The 12338-nt window shown below is 47.3% G+C and overlaps 1 protein-coding gene across 1 annotated transcript in view; it reads left to right on the plus strand.

Annotated features, from left to right (window-relative positions):
- Window positions 1–1586: 1586 nt before the first annotated feature.
- The window catches only part of SLC44A5 (solute carrier family 44 member 5), a 232846-nt gene continuing 222094 nt past the window's right edge, over window positions 1587–12338 (plus strand). The window contains exons 1-3 of the mRNA XM_031967936.1: window positions 1587–1682; window positions 8011–8132; window positions 10922–10995. Of these exons, the coding sequence (XP_031823796.1) occupies window positions 1587–1682; window positions 8011–8132; window positions 10922–10995 (292 nt within the window). The remainder of the gene's footprint in view (window positions 1683–8010; window positions 8133–10921; window positions 10996–12338) is intronic.

Here is a 12338-nt window from a genome sequence, read left to right on the forward strand (position 1 = left end):
TCCCTCATCCCCTTTCTCAGGGATTCTTTTTATGCAAATTTTCTACATAGATTTTTTTTCCCCCTTCAATTAAAAAAATGATAGTTAACTCACTCTCAGGAAGTTCCCTTTGTCTCTCTTTTAGATTGGACCCCGTCATGGCCCCAGGAGACTCACCCTCCTCTGAGATCTCAGCAGCCTCACCAATACCCTCTTTGCCCCTCAGCCTGGAGGGTTGAGCCCAAACCTCCTTCTAAAGTCTCTCCTTAATGAGGGCTCCCAAGGCAGCCTGCTTACCCTACTCCTTGGACTGGAGCCCATCGTGCTCTTCCCCCACTCTCTCTGCCCTTCGTGGTCCTCCTGAAGGGGGTACTCTGTATCTGTGTGCCCAGCACTTAGCCGAGGGCCTGACACCAAGAGCCATCCAGAGCAAACGCACTAGGAGGAATCCCACCATCCTCGTGGGCTAGGGGGTTAAAAGGACATGGAAAGATGCTTCAGGTTTCAGTGGGCTCTCCTGATGTGGGTATTCCCTTGAACAAGGCAGATGGCAGCCCAGGCAGTCAGGGATTTGCGGGATTATATGTTTATTATGTACCTAGATGGAAAAAAGCATGTTTGTCTGTTCCTCTGATTTCACTGGTGTGGGAACTTCCAGGATGGAAACTTCCTTCCCCAACGAAGACCTGTAGCTTCTCTGTGACATGATCTTGAGCTGCTCGGTGCTCCCTGTGACAGGGCTTGAACCCCGGTGGTCTTGATTCCACTGCCAGCCAGCTGCCCACTGGCTAACACGTTACCTCTTTTTCATAGTCAGAGAATACTCGGGTATCTGAGGAGATCTACAGACCTATAAATATTATGCACAAACATAGGTGTATGCACATATATCTGTGTGTATGTATGTATGTGTGTGAAGTTCCCTTCCAAAGACTTTCATTTCAAGGAGGGCAGCTTTGTTTTGGGTTAGAACAGTAGAAAATGACTTTTTCTTCTGCCATCTCTAACTCCATTTTATTTCAGTTGTACAAACGCAGCCAGCCAGGTCTCCAGGCCCGGGGAGGGGGGGTACTCCTCATGCCCTCCCCTGCCTGCCTGTCTATGGACAAGAAAAGCCCCCTGATGTCCCCCGGAGGCTGCCCGAGGAAGACAAGCCCTGTTTAGCTCCTTCCAGAATCTCTGGAAAATCTGGAAGTTCAGTTAATGGGCCCGGCTCTAAAAGCCCGTTTATTAGATTACTGAGACCCAGCGTGGAGGACTTGATAGATGAGCTGGCTCTTTGCCCAACCTGTAGGTATTCCCTTACAACTATATCTTCTCACTGCTGGCATTGCCCCTCCCAGAGACTACTGGGGTAGAGAATGGGGGGGCCTTTTCAGCCTCCCCCTTTTGGACCTGGCCATCTGTTCCAGCTGTCTAGCAGTCTCCTCGCTGTTTCTTCGCGTTCCTTAGATGTTAGCAGAATTAATGGATTTGGGATCTGAAGCTCCGGGGCTGAACACGACCTCCACCACTTAGCACCCATGTGACCTCAGGCCCATCCTGTGAAATGAGGGGGGCCAAACCAAATAGCTCCTAAAAAGCTCCTTGAACTTTGCTCTCCCAAGATGATCTCCCAAGGATCCCGTGAAGCTGGGACTCCTGGGATCATTCTCATACGGCAGCTGAAGAGATCCAAGGATTGGTCCAGAATCCCAGAGCCAGTAAGTCGGAGGTTCCTGACCCACGAGCAGCCCTTGCCCTCCTGTGGATGGTGCCAGCTGTGACCCAGTGGGGTCCTTCCCAACAGAGTTGTGCTTAATGAGGGGCACCATGCCCGTGTAGTTTTACTTACTGAGATAAGGGCAGGAAAGGTTGGCGAGAGGGAAGATCCAAGTTTCCATGGATAAAAGATGGGAAGAGGAGCCAGCCTGGTGTTGTGGCTGGTGGGCTGGACTTTGAGTCTGGACAAATCCTGGGTTCGAATGTTACAGCTTCTTCTCTCAGGACCCTTCAGAGGAGCGATCCGTGCTCCATGTGTGAGCTGTTGCCAAGCCAGAATGGCTCGGATATTTCGTCTTAGGCCAGACACTTTTAACTGGCTAGTTAAACATTTTAGCAAGTCATTCTTAATAAGCCCCAGAAAATGAGTTCCCGAGAAATACGTGGGCGACGGCACACTCCCCGGGCTTCTGTGATTGTCCATCACTTAGGAGGCATCTCAGGCCTCTTGGAAATGAAGATTATGTAACCATATTGTTAGAGTTCATTAAATAAAAAAGCTCTTAATAGAGCATCATGTAAATGGATGACTTTGGAGCCCGAGAACCGGGTGCTTTTGATGCTAGAATATTATGTTAATTTTCAGGAGACATTTTAGAGAATCTGTCATTGCAAGATTGGTCTTTGAAAGCGCATGTAGCCAAATGGATTTGGGATGGTCTAAGAACCGAGGTTTGTAAGAGCCTTCCTGGCCCCCGTTTTCCAAGCTTCCGCCTGGTTTCATTAACCACTGTGACCTGGCTGTGCTATTGTGGTGGAGGGCATTTCTTATTTGTGTGTGAATTCTCGAGGTGCCCCTTCTTCTAGCCCCAGGGCCTGGCATATTATACGTTTAATAAATGCTTGTCCATTGATTATCTAGATTTTTTATCCAGGTATTGGATTTTGTCCTTCAATACCCCAAAATAGAAAAGGTACCCCAGGAGATTACATGGGGGAAGCCCTCTGCAGATTTTACTGGGCTGTATCATTGGTGGTTCCTATTATCATTATAATAGGAACTTGTCTTGAGACTCTACTTGTCTCAAGTTAGTGGATTAAAGCATCCAAGAGTCCTTTTTAAAAAATCAATGTACGCTTTCCATCTTGTCTTTTTTTGCCAGTAGAGTCAATTACCACAGGTCCAGCTAGTCGGGGCATTTTTTGGAAGGCCACAAAAAAAGGAGAGAAAGGGCTGAAAGCCGATCTTGGCTCTTTAATAGGATAAACTGGAGAAGAGTCATCCTCCCTTTGATCTCATTGTTTGCTCCTGGGGTAATTCAAGGTGTTAACTGGGATGCACTTGGCCCTCTCTGCTAACTTATCACTCTCCGTGCAACCTCCTGAAGCTTAATTCAGCTAAGCCCAAAATTAGATGACTTGAGACTTTTGCTGACAATTTGAAGGTTTACCATATTTGCTGAGGCATTAGATGCACTCGGGAGGAAGGTATATAATTATCTTTATCATAAATATTGTATCCATGTATAAGATGCAAGCACTTTTTGAACCTCCACATGGTAAAAAAAAAATCCCTTCCTATAGCAGCAACAATATTTATCTGGAGAGGGGTGTCAGCAGAGTTTTTCAGCTCTGTATATGAGATCTCCTTGTCACAGAGAGGGTCATCTTTGATTCTTGTCCCTCCTAACAAGGGGAAAACCTTTCCTTTTTATTACATGCAAAGTCAAATCCAATTCTCTTCCTTTTTATTAAGCATCTCTTAAAAGTAAGGCACTGTGTTATATGCTGGGAATAGATCGATAACAGAAACCAGTTCCAGCCTTCAAGATGTTTGCATTTACTGTTTCCTTTTTTTTTTTTTTCAATTATCAAGTTTTTTTTTTTCTCCTTCCCACTTTGCCCACATCCACTGGCAAAAAGAAACACAGAACTCATGTGTCACATAAACATAGTCGAGCAAAACAAACTCCCACGTTGGCCATGTCTAAGAGTGAGTTTGCTGTTGCACTGATCAAAATTCTAAAGGATTTCAGAATTGTTCATTTTTATGATAGATTGATATGTTTTTCTCCTGAATGTTATTTCACTTTCTATAAGATCATATAAGTCTTTCCAGGTTTCTCCGAAGCAGTCTGTTTCTTATAGCTCAATAGTATTTCATATATCCATAATGACATCCATATATGTTTTTCAGTCAGACCCCAATTCATGGGAACCCTCCAAATTTTCCATTTCTTGCCACTACCAAAAGAGCTGCTCTAAACATTTTTGTAAAAGAAGGTTCTCTCGTCATTCTTTGATATTGGACATAAGTTCTAATAGGAAGACTTCTGGATCGAGGGGCTTGCCCAGCCCTTTAAGTTTCAAGGCATGATTTCAGATATGCTTTCCATAAAGAGTAGGCCATTTAGTGTTTCTCCAAATGTTCGTGTTTCCTGTAGTTCCTCCAATATTATTTTTATTTTTGTCCACTTTTTGAGCCCGATAGGCATGAGGTAAAACATTAGAGTTGCCTTAATTTTCATAGTGATTTGAACCTTTTTTCCCCATTTGCTCTAAATGGGTTTCTTCACTTGAGAGCAAATTGTTATATCTTTTGACCATGTATCAACTAGGGAATGTCTTTTATTCTTATATATTTGAATCAGATCCTTATAAAACTTGCAAATAAGACTTTCATCAGAAACACTTGATGAAATGATTTTCCCCTCCCCAAGTTTAGGGTTTTTCTTCTAACCTCAGCTGCAGCAACATTTAACTCTACTCCGGGGCTACTTCTTCCTTTCTCAGATTATTGATTTCAAAGATTGCTGACCATCTAGTCAATCAGACCCTCCCAGTGCATCCAGCTGAGAAGACTCGAGCTCATGAAGGGCAGTTGAGTTTTCTCTTCTTTTCCCTGCTTGTGCATGATTCTCGCACTGACTTCCCCAGTGTCAAGACTACACTTCTATGCAGAGCTAAGCCACATCTTTCTCACCATTTTGAAGTCCGTGTCCCTTGGGCCAGAAGCAACGGCTCGATCCCTTCTCTGCTCTCATCTTTCAGGCCACCAGAAGCTCCCTCCATGTTTTGTGCTCTCGGGCTGAGGTCCCTCTGGTTCTGGAGACTGTTACTATTGAGTTGTGTGCCAGCTTTTGCTGTGCATTCACCCTCCACCTTCTTAAATCTTCTATCACTTTTCCAAACAATCCACGGTTTCCAACCAGGCCTTTATTACGACTAGCCTGGCTGTACTAATAATCCTCCCCGCTGGTTCATCTGCCTCCATTCTCTGCCCGTGAAAGAAGTCTTTGTTTAAATGACTCAACTTGGCAGACGAGCCTGAGCCAAATGGATTAATAAATTTGCCAAATCTGTTTCATTCCTGAGAACTCGCCTCCTTCAATCAGCCAGGCTGCCAATCAAAATCATTATTTAGCACTTCCTTCAGGCACTGTGCTCGGTGCTGGGAGAAACCAATAAAAACTACTTCCCATTAGCTGCCCTGGTGCTTACTTTCCTTTACAATCCAGGGGAGTAGAGGGAGGAGGAGCAGAGGGCGCGGATATCTGGGAAGTGGTACCCAGCCCCGCCAGAAGTCGCCCATCGGACCAGGAAGCATCCATGAGGGCGTGTGGGAAGCTCTGCTCCGAAGAGCCTGAACCCAAACCTCCCAACAAAGGAGCCAGTAATGGTTGTGCCTCCTGTTTGTCTTCTCATTCCATACCAGTCCCTGAAGGCCGCTCCAGAGGCATTAGTTAAAAAAAAGGGAGAGTACCATTCTTGAGAATGTCATCTTGAGTATAAATAAAAGAATCTCAAACTCCCCAAATTGTCCCCAAATTTCAGGATATTTTCTTTCACGTATATACCATTTCCTGAATGAATGAAAAAAGCATTTATTAAGCACTTAGTGTTTGCCAAGCACTGTGCCCAACACTGAAGATGTAAATGCAAAGGTGATCTCAGGGCTTCCATTCGAATCTCTCGCCTCCTTTCCCTGGCAGAAGCTGTGCCCTGTGCTTGCAACGTTTTCTCTCATTCCAAGGTTATCTGAGTGCCTGGTTAAAATTTCTTCCAGAAATTGTCTTGTGTTCATTCTGTGCCTATTTTATATCAACTTATCCGTGTTCTTGCTATTTCTGCCCGGTAGAATATCAAGTCCTGGAGGACAAGAATAGTTTTGATTTTGTATTTGTGTCCCTCGCATTTGAGACAGTCTGGCACACAAAAGGTGCAGAATAAATGCTTACTGAATAGAATTATGTCATGAACAGCTTCTCTCATAAAAATAAACTTCCTTTTTAACTTGCCATCCTCTTTATCTTGTCCATAGAAGATGCTCAATAAATGCTTATTGGTCATGCTGTTTAGAGGAACAGCTATGGAATTTTTTGATGGGAAAAATGCACGACAGAATGAATGGGGCTCTCACCCCCTTTGTGAACTCTCAGTTACCAAACCAGGAAATAGCTGGTTCCTGTGTCTACCTACAAGTACTTTGGCTGTATGAGAAGACCATGTTGCTCATTTCCAGACCTCCATGATTCCATATCTGTAAGTCATGAGGTGCTGCTCTACCTATAATAAGGACCCAACATTCTCTTCTCTTCTTTCTTGGATCTCTGTCTGGAATAAAATTAATTCCGAAACCAGCCATCTCGGAGAAGGGGAGGACTTCCAGTGGTCCTTTCTCTTGCTTGTGTTCCCTTCTCTGCATTCCACAATTCTTGGCAACATTTGGCAACGTCCCAGAAAGTTAGTTCTGCAATCAGATCCGAGTCCTTGGCAGCCCTTCTGTCTCACACATTTCCTCAAGGTCACCGCCCACTGTAGCTTCTCTTTACCAGCAGCATAAACACCGTCACAGTCCCCACTTTATCTGACACCTTGATAGATCAGCAATTTGAAACAGGATTTCCCTTCTGCTTCCTTTCTTTCCTCTTACGGTGAGATGAAAGTAAGCGCTCTTCCTCTATGCTTTAGTGCTTAGGGGATACAGAAAGGCGGGCAATGCAAGTGACCAAACACAAACATTTCTCTTATCGAAGAAGAGAAAAAGAAGCTCTGAATCCCTATTACGTACACTTTATTTTAAATTATATGTTCAAATTAACACACTAGTCCCAGTACTGTCCCACTTGCCTTACTTTTTTTTGAATTTCCTATTATTTCCTTCTGTGTATTTTCAAATGATTTCATTGACATCCTTTTTTTTCCCATCAATGTCAATGACCACCTATTTACACTTATACATTTTTCTCCCTCCCCACCTCAAAGAAACACTAGTCTTTTTACCAATAAGTATATTTGAGCAAACACGCTCATGAATTGGTTGTGGTTGAAAGTGCATCTCTGATCTGTCTCCTTTTGCCAAAGGGGGAGGTGAGGAGCTTCTTCATGGGATTTTGGGGAATTGTAATTGCATTGCATTGATCACTGTTCTTAAATATTCAGTGGTTCTTTTCCTTTACAATTTTGTAGTCATTTTGTAAATTGTTCTCACTTCACTCCGCATCAGTTCACACATGTCTTTTCAGGTTTCTCTAAAATGTTCTCTTCCATCATTTTGCATATGGAACAGTAATATTCCGTTAATTCATATGCCATAAATTGTCCAGCCAGTCCCCAAACGATGGATTTGGTTCTTTGTACAATTAAAAGAGCTGCTATAAATATTTTTGTACATGTGTGTCAGTCCTTTTATTCTCTCTCTGGCCTCTCTGAGGTACTGAATAATGATCACTGAGAAGTAAGATTGCTGGATCAAAGAGAGTGCACATTTTAATGACTTTTTGATTAGGGTTCCAAATTGCTCTCCCAGAATGGCGGGACCAATTCCCAGCTCCATCAACAGGATACTGATGTGTCTCTTTCAGCCCTTCTAATAATGGCCTTTCTTCCTTTTTTCATATTTGCAGACTTAAGGGTGTGAATGGACTGTGGGTATTTGAGTGCGCATTTTTAATATTAGTGATTTTTGAAACATTTTATGCCCCCCCCCCCCACTCACATACACCGTTGTTAATAGCTCATCACTGGAACATTTGAGAGATACCACGCTAACGCTAACATCATTTCTTTGAAAGTGACCTCTCCTTTTTAAAGGGCCATATTCCAAAAGAAAGGAGATGGTGGCTCTACTTAAGTGTGTCCCAGTGGCCTATCTATGAAAATGTTTGGAGCTCTGGCTTAGACTTCCCATTTTCCCGACACTTTTCCCTTCCCGGTGCTCTCTTTTCCAAATTCCTCAGCCCTGTAGCTCAGCGTTTACTTGCGGGGCTGCCAACGTCAGGCTTTGGAAGGCTCCCCAGCTCCTCTGTGCCATGTTCCCTCCGATGGCAGGGAGCGTGCCGTGCAGCCGGGGAGCGTGCCGTGCAGCCGGGGAGCGTGCCGTGCAGCCGGGGAGCGTGCCGTGCAGCCGGGGAGCGTGCCCGTACAGCAGCCCCTTCTGAGCCCATTAAGAGGTGACCTGTCCCAGCCGCCCTCGAGCTGTCCATCTGGTGGCCCTCCCTCTCACCGTGTGGCGGGTCCAGTTTCCTTCCCAATCTTACATTTCCCGGATAATGGCTTTCAGGCCACTTCTTGAAATTGCTTTAAGAAAGAATAAAAATAACCGCGCTCCCCTGGAGCCACGGCACAAACTGGAGCATGCTCATCATCGCTCCAAGCCTCGTCTGCCATTTGAGAGAGAAAAGTAATTACTTTCTCCTATTGATGATCTAATCTCATCCAAATGATTCCCGAATCTCATAGAAAGCCTCCAGTCGTCGCTTGCATATTGATAACAAGAACCGGGATTGCTCCCAGCCTCCCCTCCCCGCCGGGGCTTCTGGAACAGAACACGGGGAACTTGCATCTAAGTACTTTAATGGGGCCGAGCCAGGCTCCAGCGATGGGGGCCGCCTGGCCGCTCCCGCCGGCTAGGGGCCAGCTCCCCTCTCAGGGACCTGGGTTCCAAGACACTTCCCTTCCCTCCCCAACCCGAGGAGGCCCCGGCCCTTCTCTCTCGCCATTCAAGCATCGGCCCAGCCTCGGGCGTCCCTTTGTGGCTGTCCGTTGGACGGCCCCCAGCCTCCCATGAGCTTGCCGAAGGCTGTGAGGAGGAGGAGGAACAGAGAAGGAAGGGATTTCCCCTGAAGCGGTTCCCTGGCTGCCGGCACTTGCGGCTCGTGCCTGGGGCACAGGGCGATGGGCCGGGACAGTGTGAAGCCGGCAGGGCCTGGTGCTGAGTGAAAGGGACGGAAAGGAAGGCAGGAGATGCCCCCGACCTCGCGAGGCTCCCGCTGCTCCAAGGGACACAGCGTGTGGACTGCCAAGGCACAAGGGGCACAGCGCAAATTGGAGGTAGTCCCAGCCGGAGGCTTAGAAAGGAGGGACCGGGAAGGGAGATTGTAGCCCAGGCTCGGAAATTACGCCGCACGTGGGCATCGGAGACCGGAGCATTCTGCCTTCCGCGGCGGTGACTCCCTTCGCAAAGGGGACACGTGGCTCCTTCCAGATCGCCCCGGGCACAGCCCTGCTCCTCAATGATTCTCAGGGGGCGAGTTCCTTCAGGGCGGTGGATTCATGTTCAAAGTAGTGTTAATACAGAGTAATGGTTAAACCAGCCCCGCCAAAAGTATTGTCTAGTTTGGGGCTCCCCCTCTCAAAGGCTGCTGGGCTACTAACAGCCCCAGCCGGCCCAGCACTTAGCCAGGCCTTTACAATTTGCAAAGCACTTTGCAAATATTCTCTCCTTTGACCCTCACAGCAATCCTGGGGAGAGCTGCTTATTCTCCCCATTTCACAGAGGAAGAAACTGAGAAGTGCCTGGTCCCTAATCACCGGAAGCCGGGGGCAAACTCGGGCCATTCTGGCTGCAGGTAGCATTCTCTCTCCTGAACCTCCGGGTTGAAGGTGCACGATATGGGACATCCTCATCCACTCTTCTGCCTAAGGACCCCTGGGCTTCTCACAACTCCTGGACGGCCTTTTCCTCCCTTCCCCACAGCCAGCCCCAGATCCTCTCCCACAGCCAGCCCCAGATCCAGCCCCACAGGGATCCCCAGATCCTTCCCCACGGATCCCTTAAAGCGGAAGTAAGGGCTGAGGAAGCTGGGTGGCCAGAGGAAGGACAGGATTCCGGATCCAATGGCGGTCCCAGCCCGGGCAGATCCATCTTCCACATTTCTTGGAGAGTCGGGTCCATACAAGAAGAATAATGATTTTTTTCTAGATCTAGTATTGACTTTATTTTTATTTTTTTAAATAACTTTTTATTGCCAGAACCCATGCCAGAGTAATTTTTTACAACATTATCCCTTGCACTCACTTCTGTTCCAACTTTTCTCCTCCCTCCCTCCATCCCCTCCCCCAGATGGCAAGCAGTCCTATACATGTTAAGTAGGTTACAGTAGATCTTGGATACAATCTATGTGTGCAGAACCGAACAGTTCTCTTGTTGCTCAGGAAGAATAGGACTTAGAAGGGAGAAATAACTCCGGAGGAAAAACAAAAATGCAAACAGTTTGCATTCATTTCCCAGTGCTCTTTCTTTGAGTGTAGCTGCTTCTGTCCATCCTTGATCAATTGAAACTGAGTTAGATCTGCTCTTTGTCGAAGAAATTCACTTCCATCGGAATACATCCTCACACAGTATTGTTGTTGGAGTGTATAATGAGCTCCTGGTTCTGCTCATTTCACTCAGCATCAGTTCCTGTAAGTCTCTCCAATCCTCTCTGTATTCGTCCTGCTGGTCATTTCTTACAGAACAATAATATTCCCTAACATTCATATACCACCATTTACCCAACCATTCTCCAGCTGATGAGCATCCATGAAGAATTATTTTTAATGATAATAACCATCATCACTAGTAGTTGGCAGGCACTTTCAAGTTTGTAAAACACTTGACAGATGCTGTCTCATTTGACTGTTCCGGTTGCAGTGCAGGGTAAGGTGGGGGACATTATTATCCCCTTCCTAGAGAGGAGAATTAAGTGATTGTGGGAAAGGTTAAGGGATTTCCCCGAGCTTCCAGGCTTCCAGCCTTTGAATTTCTTGAGAGCAGAATCCCTGAGAGCAGGGATTGTTTCCTTTCCTCATTTGTATCTTCAGCACATGCACAGTGCCTGGAACACAGTAGGCGCTTACTTGGTGCTTGCTGATTTTACTTGGTTAGAATGCAGGTTTTCTGGCCTCCATCGTTCCCTCCACAGGACCCTCAGCTTCTTCTCACCTGTAAAATTTGAGTTGCTCTGTCTGTCCTCCCCAGGGACACCCAGGATCTCCCCCACTGCATCCGCGTTCGGATGGGAGTGTTGGGCTTCCAAGAACGACGGTTCACGGGTCAGAGCATCATTCTGTTCTGCATTGTGATGTAGGAGGGCCCCATTCCCAGCTGCCTTTGAAGGCCGGGGAGCCCAGACACTGTGAATGGTCTTTCTCTGATAGCGTTTCCTCCTTGCCAAGGGCTAGCCTGACTCCTACTCTTCCAGAGGTTCCAGGTAGGCCATAATGGTGCTATTGGACCTAAGAGGGGGCGGACCCTGGCCACCTTCTAGCTCTGTCACACAGATAGGCCCCGACTGGTCCCACGAATGGCCTTCCTTTGGTCACTGCCACTGGCCTGTACGAGAATCATCACTAGCTCCCTATTGCCCAAAAGACAATGTGCTGCACTGCCTCCCTTCAGACCCTCCCCGATGCGTCTGGGGAGAGGTTGCATTTCAGAGCACTTCTCTTAATGGACACTGCAACAAAGCCAAACTGAATTAAACCGACATTTCTTGGTCTTGCCATCTCTCACCTTTGCGCTTTGCGTTCATGTACATGTCATGGGGGAAAACCCTGCTGGAATTGGCTTGAGAAGTCCCGGCCAGAGCCACGGCAACCACAGGGTGCTCTTGGTTTCCTTATCTATAAAAAGGGGGACTGGGTGAGATTCAATCCCAGAGTCCTTTCCAGATTCGGGACCTCTGTTTCCTTATCTGTCAAAGGGGGGACTGGGTGAGATTCAATCCCGGAGCTCTTTCCAGATCCAGGACCTCTGTATGGGCGGGAAGATGGTTAAATGAGCCGAGAGGGGCCCACTCTGGGACAGCCGTGTAACAAGAAGCAACAGCTCTGGGCCCCTTGCCCCCACTTTCTCCTCCTTGCCGGGTATCCTGGACCAAGTTCGGTCCCAAGTCAGGCCAGGTTCTGCCTTCTCATCCCGGCTAGCCTGCTAAACCCTCTTGGTGCTCTGGGAATTGTTTAAAGCTTGGGCTGCGGCCCTGTCAAAGTGGGAAATTGAGAAAGGCTTTCAGTGTGGTGTAGGAATCAGGTCTTTATTTCCGACCCACAAAAGAAAAGCCCACAGACACAGGCTTGGATGGACCAGAGGTGAGGGGCCTCAGGGGCTTAACTTGTAACTGGGGGGCCCGGATACCTCCACCCGCTCAGAACCAAAGTTCCCGTGGGGCCCGTGATAGACCGTCCTGCTTCCCCCGGGCCTTAACAATAATGTCCAGTTGCTGTATTTTTATAAAACAGGGCAGGCTCGGACCCCTTCTCTTGCTGGTGGCCGTCTTCTGGCACGCGGGAGCCCGTCGGCCTCAACACACAGGACCTAGGACTTCCAGACCTCCGCCCTCCTCACCAGGTCCCCTCTGAGTCTGGACACGTCTGTTTTGCACAGATAGTCATTCAGC

This window comes from Sarcophilus harrisii, chromosome 4 (assembly GCF_902635505.1).
Source record: "Sarcophilus harrisii chromosome 4, mSarHar1.11, whole genome shotgun sequence".
Taxonomy (NCBI): domain Eukaryota; kingdom Metazoa; phylum Chordata; class Mammalia; order Dasyuromorphia; family Dasyuridae; genus Sarcophilus; species Sarcophilus harrisii.